Source organism: Lithobates pipiens, unplaced genomic scaffold (assembly GCF_037356315.1).
Source record: "Lithobates pipiens isolate NorthernLeopardFrog02 unplaced genomic scaffold, aLitPip1_a1.2 Scaffold_27, whole genome shotgun sequence".
Classification (NCBI taxonomy): Eukaryota; Metazoa; Chordata; class Amphibia; order Anura; family Ranidae; genus Lithobates; species Lithobates pipiens.
Genome location: NW_027507788.1, coordinates 158,759,807 through 158,776,359, shown reverse-complemented (window position 1 = coordinate 158,776,359; position 16,553 = coordinate 158,759,807). Strand labels below are relative to the sequence as shown.

At 41.6% G+C, this 16,553-nt stretch overlaps 1 protein-coding gene across 1 annotated transcript in view; it reads left to right on the top strand.

Annotated features, from left to right (window-relative positions):
- Window positions 1–16,553, top strand: part of SORL1 (sortilin related receptor 1) — a 155,031-nt gene that overhangs the window by 33,391 nt on the left and 105,087 nt on the right. The window contains exons 4-8 of the mRNA XM_077457755.1: window positions 4,794–4,955; window positions 7,477–7,544; window positions 8,858–9,038; window positions 12,983–13,084; window positions 13,188–13,354. Coding sequence (XP_077313881.1) covers window positions 4,794–4,955; window positions 7,477–7,544; window positions 8,858–9,038; window positions 12,983–13,084; window positions 13,188–13,354 — 680 coding nt within the window. The remainder of the gene's footprint in view (window positions 1–4,793; window positions 4,956–7,476; window positions 7,545–8,857; window positions 9,039–12,982; window positions 13,085–13,187; window positions 13,355–16,553) is intronic.

Genomic DNA, 16,553 nt, shown 5'->3' with positions numbered 1-16,553 from the left:
CACCATATAGTGGCTAAGACTTGCATATTTTTGGTACAAGAACAGGTCAGAATTGTTTTTGTTATGACAGGATTTATATAGTGCCAACAGTTTGCTCACCTCTTTACAAAATAAAGGGAGATAGTAAAGTTATAAAATAAAATTCAAGGTAAGCGCATTAGAAGGTCCTGCTTATGATGCAAATGGTAATAACTGTGTGAGGATAAGTCGTTTAAGTAGAATTCACTTCTTAGCTTGAGGTGGGTTAGGCATGCCTGAAGATACGAGTAAAAGACAAGTCCCCCTAACCCTCAGGAGCCAATTTTTAAAGGATATCTAAAGGTTCGTATATTAAAAAACAACAAACAAAAAAAGTGATATGTGCCTCCTCTGTGCAGTTGGTTTTGCACAGAGTGGCCCTGCTCCTCCTCTACTGGGCTCCCTCAGCGGCGCTCTTGGCTCCTCCTCTTGAGTGCCCTGTTGGAGAACCCGCTTTCCATGGGGGCTCTCATGCGGGCGTGCTTCCATGTCCTGCTGCTGCGTCCATTGACACAGACAGCAGGACTCTGCCTCGCTCCCCCAGGAGCCAATGGCTGCCCTGCTATCAGGACCCGAGACACTGGTTGGAGTGGGTGTGTTCGTCCCCGTCGCTGGAAAGATTGGGTTCAGGTAAGTAAAAGAAGGGGGGAGGCACTGGGGGACTGTTTATTTTTTTTTATTTTTTTTACCCTAATGTATAGAATGCATTAAGGTAAAATACCTCAAGGGTTTACAACCCCTTTAAATCCCTGTCTACAACTAAACCACCTTCCTGATAAAAAAAAGGCTCAGCATGTGAACTTTTGCAATGGTACGTGTTATTGCAACTACTTGGTGTATCCAGGTGATTTATACCTTGTGTGTTTGCGAGTCAGTCAACAGTAAATAGTTTCAAACATGCTTGGGACAAACCTAGATCTATACTAAAAAACATAAACAAATGGATGTAACTAAACAGCTAATGTCTTGTTAACTTGTGTTACTATGCCTTGTAATAATTTGCAACCACTGTTATTCGGTTGTTACTCTTCTCTCTATGTAAATTTGGAAATCGAATAACAAAAAAACAAAAACAAAAAATACAAAACATGTGTGTATATAAAAAAAAGGCAGTCGCTGGGCCAGTTGGTCTATTTTCTGCCGTCGCTTTTCTTTGTTTCTATTTATCAAAACCCAAAAACTTGCCCCCCAAAAATAGAGAAATTTAGCTGCATATTTCTTGTCATTACCAAGGCCCACCACCACCGAGCAACCCAACATTCTCTTACTCTTGAGGTATGTGGTGATGCCACTTTTTTTTTTTTTTTTTTTATTTATTTTTTTTATGCATAGAAATATATATATATATATATATATATATATATATATATATATATATATATATATATATATATATATATTATACATTTTTTTTATTATACATTTTTTTAATTTTTTTACATTCTTCCTTGCTTTCTAGGAGAGATATACTATGTATAGTGAGTTTTACGTGTAGTCAAAGGCAATCGCATGCCATCACAGCGATCATCTTATGAGGAGGTGGTCCTTCCAGCTCCTGATCATTTATAGGAGGCCCATTTCCATGAGGCCAGCGAGAATAGATTAGTGTAAAACTACCCTTGCAGTGGGACCACTCTGTATTTCTCATGCTGGCAGGTTCTGACACTCCAGTTTATGGGAGAGTCCTTGCTGCCCTTTCGTACAATACAGGGCTATCAGACCTGCATTGTACTTAATAATGTCAGAGTGCAACCAATGGACTAAGCGCAGGGGATGAGGCTTCAGGTGACCGGTCACACAGTGGAAAAGGGCAAGTACAGTGCCTTGCGAAAGTATTCGGCCCCCTTGAACTTTTCAACCTTTTGCCACATTTCAGGCTTCAAACATAAAGATATACAATTTTAATTTTTTGTGAAGAATCACCAACAAGTGGGACACAATTGTGAAGTGGAACGAAATCTATTGGATAATTTAAACTTTTTTAGCAAATAAAAAACTGAAAAGTGGTGCGTGCAAAATTATTCGGCCCCTTTACTTTCAGTGCAGCAAACTCACTCCAGAAGTTCAGCGAGGATCTCTGAATGATCCAATGTTGTCCTAAATGACTGATGGTGATAAATAGAATCCACCTGTGTGTAATCAAGTCTCTGTATAAATGCACCTGCTCTGTGATAGTCTCAGGGTTCTGTTGAAAGCGCAGAGAGCATCATGAAGACCAAGGAACACACCAGGCAGGTCCGTAATACTGTTGTGGAGAAGTTTAAAGCCGGATTTGGATACAAAAAGTTTGTTTAAAAAGTTTAAAAATTTTATATCTTAACTTTTCAACCTTTTGCCACATTTCAGGCTTCAAACATAGATATAAAATTTTTTATTTTTTGTGAAGAATCACCAACAAGTGGGACACAATTGTGAAGTGGAACGAAATCTATTGGATTTTTGAAACTTTTTTAACTAATAAAAAAATGAAAAGTGGGGCGTGCAAAATTATTCGGCCCCCTTGCATTAATACTTTGTAGAGCCACCTTTTGCTGCGATTACAGCTGCAAGTCGCTTGGGGTATGTCTCTATCAGTTTTGCACATCGAGAGACTGAAATTCTTGCCCATTCTTCCTTGCAAAACAGCTCGAGCTCAGTGAGGTTGGATGGAGAGCTTTGTGAACAGCAGTTTTCAGCTCTTTCCACAGATTCTCGATTGGATTCAGGTCTGGACTTTGACTTGGCCATTCTAACACCTGGATACGTTTATTTGTGAACCATTCCTTTGTAGATTTTGCTGTATGTTTGGGATCATTGTCTTGTTGGAAGATAAATTTCCATCCCAGTTTCAGGTCTTTTGCAGACTCCAACAGGTTTTCATCCAGAATGGTCCTGTATTTGGCTGCATCCATCTTCCCCTCAATTTTAACCATCTTCCCTGTCCCTGCTGAAGAAAAGCAGGCCCAAACCATGATGCTGCCACCACCATGTTTGACAGTGGGGATGGTGTGTTGAGTGATGAGCTGTGTTGCTTTTATGCATGATTTGTGCAGTGTACGACTGATTGTTGTCCTATGGACAGACTCTCCCACCTCAGCTGTAGTTCTCTGCAGTTCATCCAGAGTGATCATGGGCCTCTTGGCTGCATCTCTGTTCAGTCTTCTCCTTGTCTGAGCTGAAAGTTTAGAGGGACGGCCAGGTCTTGGTAGATTTGCAGTGGTCTGATACTCCTTCCATTTCAAAATGATCGCTTGCACAGTGCTCCTTGGGATGTTTAAAGCTTGGGAAATCTTTTTGTATCCAAATCCGGCTTTAAACTTCTCCACAACAGTATTACGGACCTGCCTGGTGTGTTCCTTGGTCTTCATGATGCTCTCTGCGCTTTCAACAGAACCCTGAGACTACCACAGAGCAGGTGCATTTATACAGAGACTTGATTACACACAGGTGGATTCTATTTATGACCATCAGTCATTTAGGACAACATTGGATCATTCAGAGATCCTCGCTGAACTTCTAGAGTGAGTTTGCTGCACTGAAAGTAAAGGGGCCGAATAATTTTGCACGCACCACTTTTCAGTTTATTTGCTAAAAAAGTTTAAATTATCTAATAGATTTCGTTCCACTTCACAATTGTGTCCCATTTGTTGGTGATTCTTCACAAAAAATTAAAATTTTATATCTTTATGTTTGAAGCCTGAAATGTGGCAAAAGGTTCAAAAGTTCAAGGGGGCCAAATACTTTCGCAAGCCACTGTATTTGGCTTCTTTCACATTGGTGACTGTGCTTTCTGTACTCTGATCCTTCTGCCTCCTCAACATCCTGCTTTTTTTTTTTTTTTTTTTTTATTACAAGGGGGAATTTGTTGTAAAAATTGCATTGCGAGTATGAGCCATGCATGCTTTATTGAGCTCAATGGACAAGTTTTAAAAGGGGGGTTTCCACCTATCAGACTCTACAGCCTGAGATAAAAATGCCTCATCTGTGAAGTAGAGAATTGTGGCCTGCGGCATGTGTGCTGTCCTGCCAGTAAAACCACAGCCTTTACATCTTATTTCTCTACCTGTAGGCTTAAGGAGCATTAAACCCTCACAAGGGGGCCACTACAAGTTTGTTTTTGTTTTTTAGTTAGCTTTCCCATTGCCTCCAATGCATTTTTCCAAAAATGGGGACTGTCTTCAAAATGTTTTGATTTTGTGGATATTTTCTGAACCAAATCTAGCCATTACTAATCAATGACCGTACGTGATTTAACTAGAGATGCACAGAAACTTTGGCTGAAAATAGTGTTATCGGCATTCGGCCTATGAGAGAAAAAGCATGCAAATTTGCAGCGATTTTACTGGTGCTTATGGTATGGTTTTCATAGGTCATGTGACTCAAATCGCATCTAAAACATAACACAAGTGTGTTACTGATGCGTTCTTGCTGTGTTTTCAATGCATTTGAACTGGGAGGTGCGTGTTTTTTTTTTTTGTTAAATCTACCAAAAATGCAGAAAGTAGGATTTTTAACACCACAATGGAAGCCCAATGGATCAGTGTGCAGACAAACAGAATTTAAAGATACTTTTCTTGGGCTAAAGGTGCCAATAATGGCTGACGATAACTTCATATTCATTTAAATGGATATTAATAAAAAAAAAGTCAAATACAATTATGTATAAAAATATAAATATTAAAAAAAAAAAAATTTTTGGTTTTCGGCCAAGTGCATCCTACATTTTTGGTTTCGGCACCAAAATGTCCAATCGTTGCACCTCTTACATCATCTAACCAGTCTTTCCTCTGTTTTAGTACATCTTTGTTGATGCCAACGCGTCATACCTTTGGATCACTATGGACTTCTGCGTTACAATCAGGGGCTTCTCTGTACCCTTCAAACCTGCAGAACTTCTTCTTCACAGCACAGACTCCAACCTGGTCCTGGGATATGACAAATCTCACCCAAACAAACAGGTAAGACATTATCCACTCAGAGGTTTCCTGTTATGTTATCAGATTTTCCCTGAGAAAGATTCTTTCTCTTTTTTGTTTTGATGTCACTGGAATTCCTGGGTGCCAGTGCACTCCTGAAGCTTTCAATCTCTTATTTCTGTAATCGTATAGCTGATTATGCTCTTTCTGGGTGAAACATGTCAGAGTGAGGCTTGGTCTAGGCGGACCTCTTGGTGATCTTTTCCTGAAAACAGATTTTTGTGAAGGCTGATGTCTTTGGTGTGCAGATGGCTTAGTGATACTAAAGTCTGATTTAAAAAATACAAGTGTATATTAATGCAAAGTCCCTGCTATTGCTCTCAGCCTACTCCAAACCCCCCCCCCCCCCCCCTTATTTTTTTTTATTTTTATTTTTTTTTATGCTGAGACCTGATCTCTGTTAGAGGTTGGCCAGCATGGTTCCACTGCATGTAGGAATGTAGCCTCCTGTCACTTCCATATTATACAGAGAGAGCAGCGGAACTACAATACCCATGATGCTATAGTCTTGAAGTGTTACAAAACCCATAACAGTAAATTCAGTCTGTATATGCAGTCAAGCATGCTCATTATACTCACTGTGGAACCTAAGGGGTTAATCCTCTGCATTGGGCAAAAAGGCGTTTTGATCCTGTATGCACAGATCCTCCACTGTTCCCAATCAATCTGTCCTGGCAGTGCAGAGTCTTGGAGGCACTCTGCACAATTGCAGCTTGGTGTGTATTGCTGGAGTGTGTTTTTATTTTTTTATTTCTTGGGAGAATGGCCCTCTGCTGATCACATGCAATCAGCACTGTCCAGACCAGAAGGGTCAGGGGTCCTGCATCCTCACAGGACAATCATGGAAGAGTGAAAACTCCTCCTACAAGCTTTAACCAGACTGATAGAAGTCACAAGACTGCTATATACTGCTGAGAAAAGTTATTTCACAGTTTACTAAAATAGCATTTTCATGTTCTGTGTACTGTGGGAGACCAGATATAGTGAATGCAGGCTCCTGGGTTTAGTAACACTTTAGCATGTTTGGGCGGAGCCATCAGTGTGTATTGGGTAGAGCCAATGACATTTTGTATTTTGGTGTTTCTGAAACAGATCAGCTTATATACCTGACAGATGCTTCAGTGTCACTGAGACTGAATGCGTTTACCATAAAAAAAAATGGATCCTGTTCCTTTTAAAGCATTTTATATAGCACAGTGCTGGCGCTGTGTAATTTGTGTCCTGTAACAGCTGAAATACCTGGCTGATCCTACCTGGTTCTGTCTTCCCCTTTTGTAAACTGACCACGGTGTATCATGGCTGCTGACCCCTGACACCGTGGTCAGTTTACAGGCCTCAGTCATCCGCTCTCTCCTCTGTCCTCCTCTGTTTCTCCCCCTCTGTGTGTTCCACCAAATTTCATGATTGGATATGCATATATTGTACAATAGCCTCTGCATAGTCTGTGATCTTTCTAATCAATGTCACAATATATAAAGTATATGTATATTGGCACAGTAATCTGATAAACATGTAATCATATGGTACACAGCATCTGGTAGCTTGATGCGCTTCGCGGCTTTTAAGCTGCTCCTCAGGAGCAAGCACGTGTTGTATCTGAAATGGGAAATATGTTGTCTAGGTAAGCTAACTTGTATCAATAAAGGGGAGGATAGATCAGAGACACCCCCCTAAAGCTTGCTCACGAGTATATGTGCATGTGATGGTGCGATGTCAGGGACGGTGGGTCACCCGAGGGCATCAGTATTGGGAGCTGAGGAGGCATATTCAGTGGCGGTAACATGCAAAACCATTACACAGAGCATATAAGTAAAGAAGAAGAAAAAAAAAACCACAAACATTTAGTACCACTTTAAGGGCTGTTCACACCATATCCGTTGGACTGTGCTGGGCAGGGTATTCCAAGGTAGTCCCAATGCATATACAAGGCAATTTATTTTGAGTCCTATGTGTTGAGTGCACACCAAATTAGGTTTGCATCTCATCACAGTCCTCTGTAGTGAAAAGATTATCAAAATGTCACTGACAGACAGTTCAATAAAGTTGAAAAAAAAAAAGCACAGGCAAAGCATTTGACTTGGTGGCGCCACTTCCTTCACAACACACAGCAGCCATTGGTGTGACCAGGCCGTTAATGAATACCTGTCATGTACAATGTAACTAGAAATGAATATACTGCCAAAGTGCAGCACTTGAATTCCCTGGAAAATACCCTGTTAATCTAACTGATTTCTGTGCCCCGGGCAGTGTTTCTCAACTTCAGTCCTCAAGGTGCCCAAACAGGTCATGTTTGCAGGTCTTCCATCAGATGAAACGGCTGTGGTAAGTGCTAAGGCAGTGAAACTGATCAAATCACCTGTGCCAAATAATGGAAATCCTTAAAACATGACCTGTTGGGGCGCCTTGAACTGGAGTTGAGAAACACTGCTTCGGGGAGCCCCTGGATCACATGTGTATACAATACACAAGGCCTCAACCTGCCTTCTATCTCTTCCTTTTACAGCTGTGGAAGTCAGAAGATTTCGGTCAGACGTGGATAATGATCCAGGAACACGTGAAGTCTTTTTTCTGGTAGGTAGGGAGAGAATGCCAACATGACTACGTCCTTCCATAAATAATTTTTTTTTTTTACAAAAAATTAGCAGAAAGCTCTAAATCAGTTTGCCTTTACCTGAATTATTAAGTGAAAATAATAAAGGCACAGAGGCCCCACAAAGGAAGTGTAAAATCTATACACATGTATGCAGCAGAGATCTGGCTACGTAGACCTTAAGGCTCGGTTCACATGCATTATCTCACAAAAGTGAGTACACCCCTCACATTTTTGTAAATATTTTATTCTATCTTTTCATGTGACAACACTGAAGAAATCACACTTTACATGGTAGTAAAATAGTGAGTGTACAGCTTGTATAACAGTGTAAATTTGCTGTCCCCTCAAAATAACTCAACACACTGCCATTAATGTCTAAACCGCTGGCAACAAAAGTGAGTACATCCCTAAGTGAAAATGTCCAAATTGGGCCCACGGTTTCAATTTTTTGTGGCCACCATTGTTTTCCAGAACTGCCTTAACCCTATTGGGCATGAAGTTCACCAGACCTTCACAGGTTGCCATTGAAGTCCTCTTCCACTCTTCCATGATGACATCACTGAGCTGGTGGATGTTGGAGACCTTTCGCTCCTCCATCTTCTGTTTGAGGACGCCCCACAGATGCTCAATAGGGTTTAGGTCTGGACACATGCTTGGCCAGTCCATCACCTTTACCCTCAGATTTTTTTAAAGCAAGACAGTGGTCATCTTGGAGGTGAGTTTAGGGTCGGTATGTTGGAATACTGCCCTGCGACCCAGTCCCCGAAAGGAGGGGATCATTCTCTGCTTCAGTATGTCACAGTACATGTTGGCATTCATTACAAAAATGTGAGGGGTGTACTTACTTTTGTGAGATACTGTATATGTGTATCGGAAGTGTTTAGAACCGCATCTGATTTGCATAATGTGAACCTGATCGACTTGCAATTAAGCCATTTTCCACATGCAGTTTCCCCGCATCCATTTCGCATGACCGGAGATTGTGACCGGCTCTCGCACATCTCTGTGACGGCTGCGGAGCAGATTGCACAAGAGTCCTATGTCTATCCAGCTCTGAATTCAAGCAAAAATTCAGGCCTGATTCATCCCTGAAATGGAGAACAGGGATGCACCAGACCCCTGCTGTGAGCTGCATGCGATCGTATTGTGAACCCAGCCTTACTCAATCCAAAATGGAAAACAAAAAGTTTGCCTTTACTTCTACTTTAATAATTGTATTGATTTTTTTTTAGAGACCCTTTTCTACTATTACGCTCTGGTTTAATTAATCTGTATTTTGTTTTCCAATAAGGGGCTTTGCTCCACTTGACAAACCAAACACCGTTTATGTAGAACGGCATGAGCCTCGCGGCACCTCCATTGTCCTGCGCAGCACCGACTTCTTCCAGTCCCGCGACAATTCTGAGATAATAATCGAGAATGTGGACGGCTTTCAGCTTCGGGAAAATTACATGTTTGCCACAAAGACGGTGGTGAGTGTTTTGATGTACTGAAAATATTTGTAGCTAAGGGACAAACTATACATCTTTATGTAATCCTGCCCAAATAATGCCATTTAAATCTAGTAGGTACTTTCCTCTCCAAATTTCAGATGATGATTTTACTAAAGTAAAAAAAAAAAAAAAATTAATAAAGTTGTATTTTGAATATATTCATTTTTTTTTCTCCAAGGAAGTGGAGTTGTTTTTTTAAGTTAGGGCCCATTAATTGTCTGAAATCTTAGAAGCTGAGTAAAGAAGATATAAACTGCTTCTTTTTTTCACATTGTTGATGTTATCTGTACTTGTTTCTCTGTAAACCCACTTCCTCCTCCTCCTCCTCCTCCTCCTTTGCTGGCATGGACATTAATCAGACCCTGAAATCAGAACAGAAGAGTTTCTTAGCTCTTTAACCCTTAAAGCCCAACTGCAGACTCTATTTTTTTTTTTTTTATTGGAGATTTAAAAAAAAAAAAAGTAGCTCTATCTGCAATATTCACCTTTTCATCTGGAGATGTTCCCCAGAGTACCTCCTTTTTGACACAGTGTGTCCTTAGTCTTTTATGTTGAATGGCGGCCATTGCTCAGGGAAGACTGTGACAGGCCATATTAGTGCATATTAGGCTGGTTTCACACAGGTTTTCTGATCGGGTCCACCAATTAATTTTTCAGGCAGACCTGATGGGGACCATCGCTGTGTCCGCTGACATCCGCTCCTGTCTGCCAAAAACATCAAATCAGATGACAGTCGAATGGAAACAGACAGGTGGACTGTTTTCCACCTGACAGCTTCATAGAGAACAGTGAGGACTTTGCCTTGTCTTCCACCTGCTCGGTGGGGAGATCCCCTGCTGAGCAGGTGGATGCGGACTCTGGACAAAGCCCTTGTGAAACCAGCCTTTGGTAAAATATTTAAATCACAAGAATGCCCCAAGTAGAGCTATCCCTTAAAGTCCAGGCTCTGAAACTGTATTCTTCAACCTGGTTTCCCTACCAAGTGGTTGACCTTGGTGATCGTGTAGGGTTGGTATTTTAGACTTCATAGGCTGATTGCTTGTTCCAGATTACTGACAGTGATCTGAAACAAGCAGCCCCAGAATATGCATCTTTAAAAAATGAGCAATGGCAGCTCTTACTGTCCTTCTCACGTGTTCGCTTTAAGCTTCAGTCCAGCGATTATCTATTTTTCAATGAATGTTTATAAAAAGTCCATTGTGTATTCAGAGTCCATATGTTACATCTTTATCCACAAAGCAGTCACCATCTGTTCGTATCTGTGGCTGTGGTGCGGGATTATGGGTAATTAAAGAAAATTTCTTTCTATTCAGATTTTTACTATATTTTAGATTAAATTGTCTGTCCGGGCAAAATAGGAAAAAAAAACTCCATACTTTTCAATACATGCATGTTTCCTCCATGTTTTATCTATGCACCTTTGGACATCAGAGTTATATGACAAATCATACCCCATGTTTTCCCCATGATAACTTCATATATGCACGACTTAGTCGTAGCGACTTCAAAGTAATTCATGCACTACTTTGGATCAACTTTCATGCAACTAGAGAGTCATAGACTTCAGACCCCTTTCACACTGGGGGGCTGCCTGTGCATTAGCAGGAAAGCGCTGCTCTTTACCGCTGTTTAAGTGGTGCTTTTCGTCCGCTATTGGGACGCTTTTAACCCCAAAGGGGGGGTTAAAAACGCCCGCGTTGCTGTTTCCGAAGCCTTAGGTGCTTGGAAACGCTGCCCATTCATTGCAATGAGCAGGGGCATTTTGGGAGCGCTGTATACAGCGTTCCCAAAACGCCCCAAAGATGCTGCTGGCAGGACTTTTTCTAATGTCCCGCAAGTGCACCCCCCCCCCCCCTCTCCAGTGTGAAAGTGTTCGGGAGTTTACACTCGGCGGCATGGGAGGCAGTTTTCGGGCGCTTTACAGGAACTATTTCTAGCGCTAAAACGCTTCAAAACTGCCTCCGTGTAAAAGGGAGTGTTAACCCTCTAAAGTTGCATGAAAGTCGTAATTGAATGTTTTACATGCAACAGTGAGTGGGTCTGACTTTGCAGGAGGACAAGAAGTCACATCCATGTCACACCCATCCATAGTTGCCTCAGAGTTGCACTCCAAAGTAATGCAACTTTGGAGTCGGACAAGTGTGAATGGAGCCTAGAAATGCTGCAAGAACAGAAAAATACTTGTCTTCCTGTGCCAGATATCTAGCAAGCTTCTGACTTCCTGTAGTGAACTGCCAACTCTGCCTCCACTGCAGTGAAATCCTGAAAAGTGTTGTCAGCCCTGCCCAGCTCTCCTCTGCTGGACTACAGAACACCTCCCCCTTATCTCCATAACATAAGGGAGATGTGCTCTGTAGGCTTGCAGCAGAAAACTGGGAAGGTCTGACAACTTGTATTTTTAGTGCAGCTGAGAAAAAGTTGTCAGCTCACTACAGGAAGTTAGAAGTTCACTGGATTCCTGCCAGACCAGCAAGTCATTTTTTTAAACCTTTTTTTAAAGTCCTGTCCTGCGGCTGTGACTCCCGCACACATTCGCAGGAATGACTTTATCGTGACTCGGCCATTCAAGTGGCCACAGCCCACGAACCCAGAAGGAAGACTGGCTGGAGACCTCTGCAGCGGTTACAGCATATCAACCAAAAAAAAAAAACAGAAAGAAATCATGATACAAATGTTATAAATTGAGTTGCACTTCAATGAGTAAAATTGATTCCCAAGCACAACATGACTTACTACTTGGTGGAGAAACCCTTGTTGGCAAGCACAGAGGTAAGACGTATCTTGTAGTTGGTAACCAGGTTTGCACACATCTCAGGAGGGATTTTGGGCCACTCTTATTTTTATTTTATTTTTTATTTTACAGATCTTGTCTAAATCCCTAAGGTTTCTTGTCTGTCATTTGGTAATGTGAAGGTTCAGCCCCTTCATAAATTTTCTATAGGATTAAGGTCTGGAGACTGGCATCACTTCATGACCTTAATGTGCTGCTTCTTGAGCCACTCCTTTGCCGCCTTGGCGATATGTTTTGGGTGATTGTCATGCTGAAAGAAGACCCATCTTCAGTGTTATGGCTGAGGAAAGAAGGTTCTCACCCAAGATTTTACAATATGTGGCCCTGTCCCTTGGTCTCTCAATGTGGCAAAGTCAGTCTGTACCTTTTCTTTTTAGCAGAGAAGCACTCCAAAGAATAATTTTTTCCACCTCCATGCTTGACTGTAGGGATGATGTTCTTGGGGTCATAGTCAGCATTTTTCTTCCTCCAAACACGGCGAGTTCACCTCCTCAAGAAGGCACATGTACAGTCATGCCAATGAACATCTGAAGGATTGGGAGAAAATGCTGTGGTCAGATGAGACCAAAATTGAGCTCTTTGGCATTAACTCGACTCGCCGTGTTTGGAGGAGGAAACATGCTGACTATGACCCTAAGAACACCATCTCTACAGTCAAGCACAGAGGTGGCAACAGGATTCTTTGGTGCTGTTTCTCTGCTAAAGGTATGGGCTGACTTTGTCGCACTGAGGGGGCAATGGATGGGGGCATTTTTAGTATAATTTTGGATGAGAACCGTCTTCCCTCAGAACACTGAAGATGGGTCATAGATGGTCGTGGACCAACCCCCCCCAAGATGTGTGCAAACCTGGTGATCAGCTACAAGAAACTTCTTACCTCTGTGCTTCCCTACGAGCATTTCTCTACCAAGTACTAAGTCATGTTTTGCTTGGGGATCAAATGCTTATTTTACTCACTGAAGTGCAACTTTAATTTTATAGAATTTGATGTCTCCATCATTTAAAATGCAACTATGATAAAAATTATAGACCCTTAATTTCTTTGTAAGTGGGCAAACTTACAAAATCTGCAGGAGATCAAATAATAATTCCCCCCCCCCTGTATCTAACCATCTTGATTTCATTCTTACAGCATCTGTTGGGCAGCAAAGACCCTTTCTCGGTGCAGTTATGGGTTTCATATAATCGCAAGCCAATGAGATCAGCCCAGTTTGTTACTCGCCATCCAATCACTGTGAGTATTGCTGAGTTGTGTAATGTGATGGCAGCTATAATGTTCATTGTTGGTGGACAGTTTATTATTTCTATTGGTGGTTGAATGGGATATTTCATGGCAGGAATATTACATTACGGATGCATCGGAGGATCAAGTGTTTGTGTGCGTCACGCACAGCAACAATCTTACAAACCTGTACATATCAGAGGTGGAGGGCCTGCGCTTTTCTCTTTCACTGGAGAATGTGATCTACGTCAATCCTGGAGCAGGGAAGGAGACTCTGGCCAGGTACTGGAAGATTATTTTTTTTAATACATTTGCATACGAACTTGCTTCTCAACACTCATTTATAGTTATGGCGTTGTGGTAAGGAAGGAGAAGCTTTGCCACAACTGACCCTTTTATCCCAGCTTCTGTTTTTAAGAGATTAGTTCTTCCTAATGGTAAAAGAAAATAATTGTTATATGCTTTACCAATAATGCATTGCCATTGTTTAGTTCTTATATGCTATTGTTAGGTTCTTTTATACAGTAGATTGATGGCCCATGCATTGTGGGCGAACCAGTAAGTTCTAAAGGCTCAATGTTGTTTGCCTTCATGCATGCTTTGCATGGAGGTAAAAAACCTTCTGTGTGCAGCAGCCCCACAGCACCCCTAATACTTGCCTGAGCCCCATCTCGATCCAGTGATGTGCATGTGAGTCTGGGTTCTCCAGGGACTCACTCCTCTTTTGCTGAGTCAGCAGCAACGGGAGTCATTGCCAGTCAAGAAGGGGAGGGATCAGGGGGCGACCTCCGGCTCTGTGTGTAAATTGACACGTGGAGCTGCGGCTCGGGAGCGAGCCTGCTTGGGTGCCCTTGAGCAAGCTGCTTGCTTTGGGGGTACTTGGCAGGAGGGGGAGAGGCTAGGAGTACTGGCTAGGGACCCAAGAAGAGGAGAATCTGGACTGCTCTGTGCAAAACAATTACACAGAGCTGGTAAGCATAACATGTTTGTTTTAAAAAGCAAGACTTTAATATCACTTGAAGTACAACTAGTTTTCCCTGTCCCCCCGCCCCGCAGCCTGTAACTGAGTTTGTTGTTTTTTTGGTGGGGGTGGGGGGTGTGGGAAGGGGACGAATACTGATTTTTATTGAAAGCCTGCGTGCTGAAAATTCTATATCCCTAACCACATGACAAATGAAGACTTGGATGTAGATTTACCCACTTCACTACAACAAGGGGTGAATATGAAGCCTAAAATGGGCCCGTTAGGTACACAAACGCTAAATCCCCATATTAACTCTTATTTTGAATCCCCAGTGCATTCCTCTACTCCTGCTAAGCAGAATAGGGGAAAAACTAAGGGGTTTAGAGGTAAAAATATTCAGGGTCAATATGGAAATCCTCCACGAATCTCAACTTATATTAACCCTAATAATCAAGGTTATGTTTTGAATACACCACGAGGAGGTCCCTACAATGTTACCACCTCAAATGGATATCAGCCTTTGTTTCAGTCAAATGAAAGCTATAACTATCCCCCCCCCCCCCCAACGTCCTTCTTTTTTAGGGAGGGGCAGGGGGAATCAGTGGAGAGGTCGAGGTTTTCATCCACACAGGAGGAAGCCCCCTTATCCCCTACAAAGATATACTCAACACAGGGATATGGAAAATGCGGGACGCGCTGTGAATCAAACACAAAAAGAGTATCCATCTACAAACATCAAGCCGTTACCAATGCAAAAAGAAGCAAATCAAGGGGTTGTAGGGCCGGCAGGAGGGTCCAGCAAAAGATGAGAATCGGAATAGAAGGAATATTTAATGTGGCACAAGTGAAGTTAACCCCTAAAGAACAGAACATTTTGAATCTAGGCCTGAAATGTGGGATCAAAAAAACAGTAAATAAGTTTAACGTTCACATGGACGTACATAAATATATACTTAAACTGAATAGAAAGAAACATTTTTTGGGGAGTAATCCTCGGATGGATCCCCCTGTTGCATATAGTAACAAAGTAGTAAATAGTGGATTGAAAAACAAATCCCTTTTTAACCCCCCTAATCACCCCAACCATCATATTGAGGTCTTTAAAGGTCTGGTTCTGAAAGACCTAGAAACATTAACACCTAAAAAATTACCACACTACAGACATATTAATGATGGAATTGAGACGTTGGAGAAACGTAAAGACATCATAATACGCCTAGCGGATAAAGGGGGAGGTATTGTGCTTCTTACTAAAGATTATTATCACAATCAAATTGTGTCACTATTATCGGATGACCAAACTTATAGTAAATTAACAGCAGATCCCACACGTTCATATCAGAGCCAACTGGAAAAATTTGTGGAATTAGGGTTAAGAAGAAATATGCTTACGAATAAAGAGGCAAGATACCTTCTTCCCTCAAGTAATCAAATTTCTACACTGTACACCTTACCTAAGGTACATAAAGATGTAGAAAAACCTCCAGCCAGACCTATTGTGAATAGCATAGGAACGGTGTCCTCTAGATTGGGTCAAAATCTAGATACTTTCCTGCAAAAGAGTGTCCTTAACACAAAGGCATACCTAAGGGATACAAAAAGTTTTTTAAACCTTATAGGTGAAATAAATTTGAAAGAGAAAAAAGATATTCTCTTGGTGACAGCTGATGTAGCATCCCTTAATTCGATCATTCAACATGACGATGCCTTATTGGCACTAAATTGGGCACTGAGCCAAAGGGATGATCTCCCCCACTCTCAGAAGGTATTTCTTAGGGATGCATTAGATTTTTGTCTCAGTCACAATTATTTCTGGTACAATGGAGGATTCTATTCACAAAAAAGAGGTGTGGCTATGGGTGCTAAGTTCGCACCCAGTATAGCCAACCTCTTTATGTCTGAGTGGGAGGACAAAGTTATCCGTAGTAGCCCACCTGCAGAATTACTTTTTTATAAACGATTTATTGATGATTTGTTTTTTATTTGGAATTTTAACGGGGCACAACTGGAGGTCTTTATTTATTGAACAACAGTCGCAATATTTGCCTTTCCTCAGAAATTAGGGGGAAAAAAATCAATTTCCTGGATGTAACGGTATAGCGTAAAGGGGACAAATTGGAGACAATGGTTTTCTTTAAAAAAAATTATCGTAACAGTTATTTGCCCATATCGAGCGGGCACCATCCAAATTGGCTGCGGAACATCCCAAAGGGTCAAGTAATGCGAGTCCGCAGAAATTGTTCTGAATTTGATAAGTGCATATCTCAAGCTATGGTGTTGAGTGATAAATTTATTGCTAAAGGGTATAACCCTCATGAATTACATAAGGTGATTGAAGATGTGGGGAATGTCTCTAGAACACAGTGTCTACGAGAGCATGAAAAAATTAAATCCGGAATTACCTTCTCGACCCCAATTTATTTATAGGAGAGCACCGAGTATTGGGGACAAGATCATAAAAAAGGTGATGGATCCTCCGGCCCCCCTCTTACCTTTTGGGATAAGAATGTTTTTTTT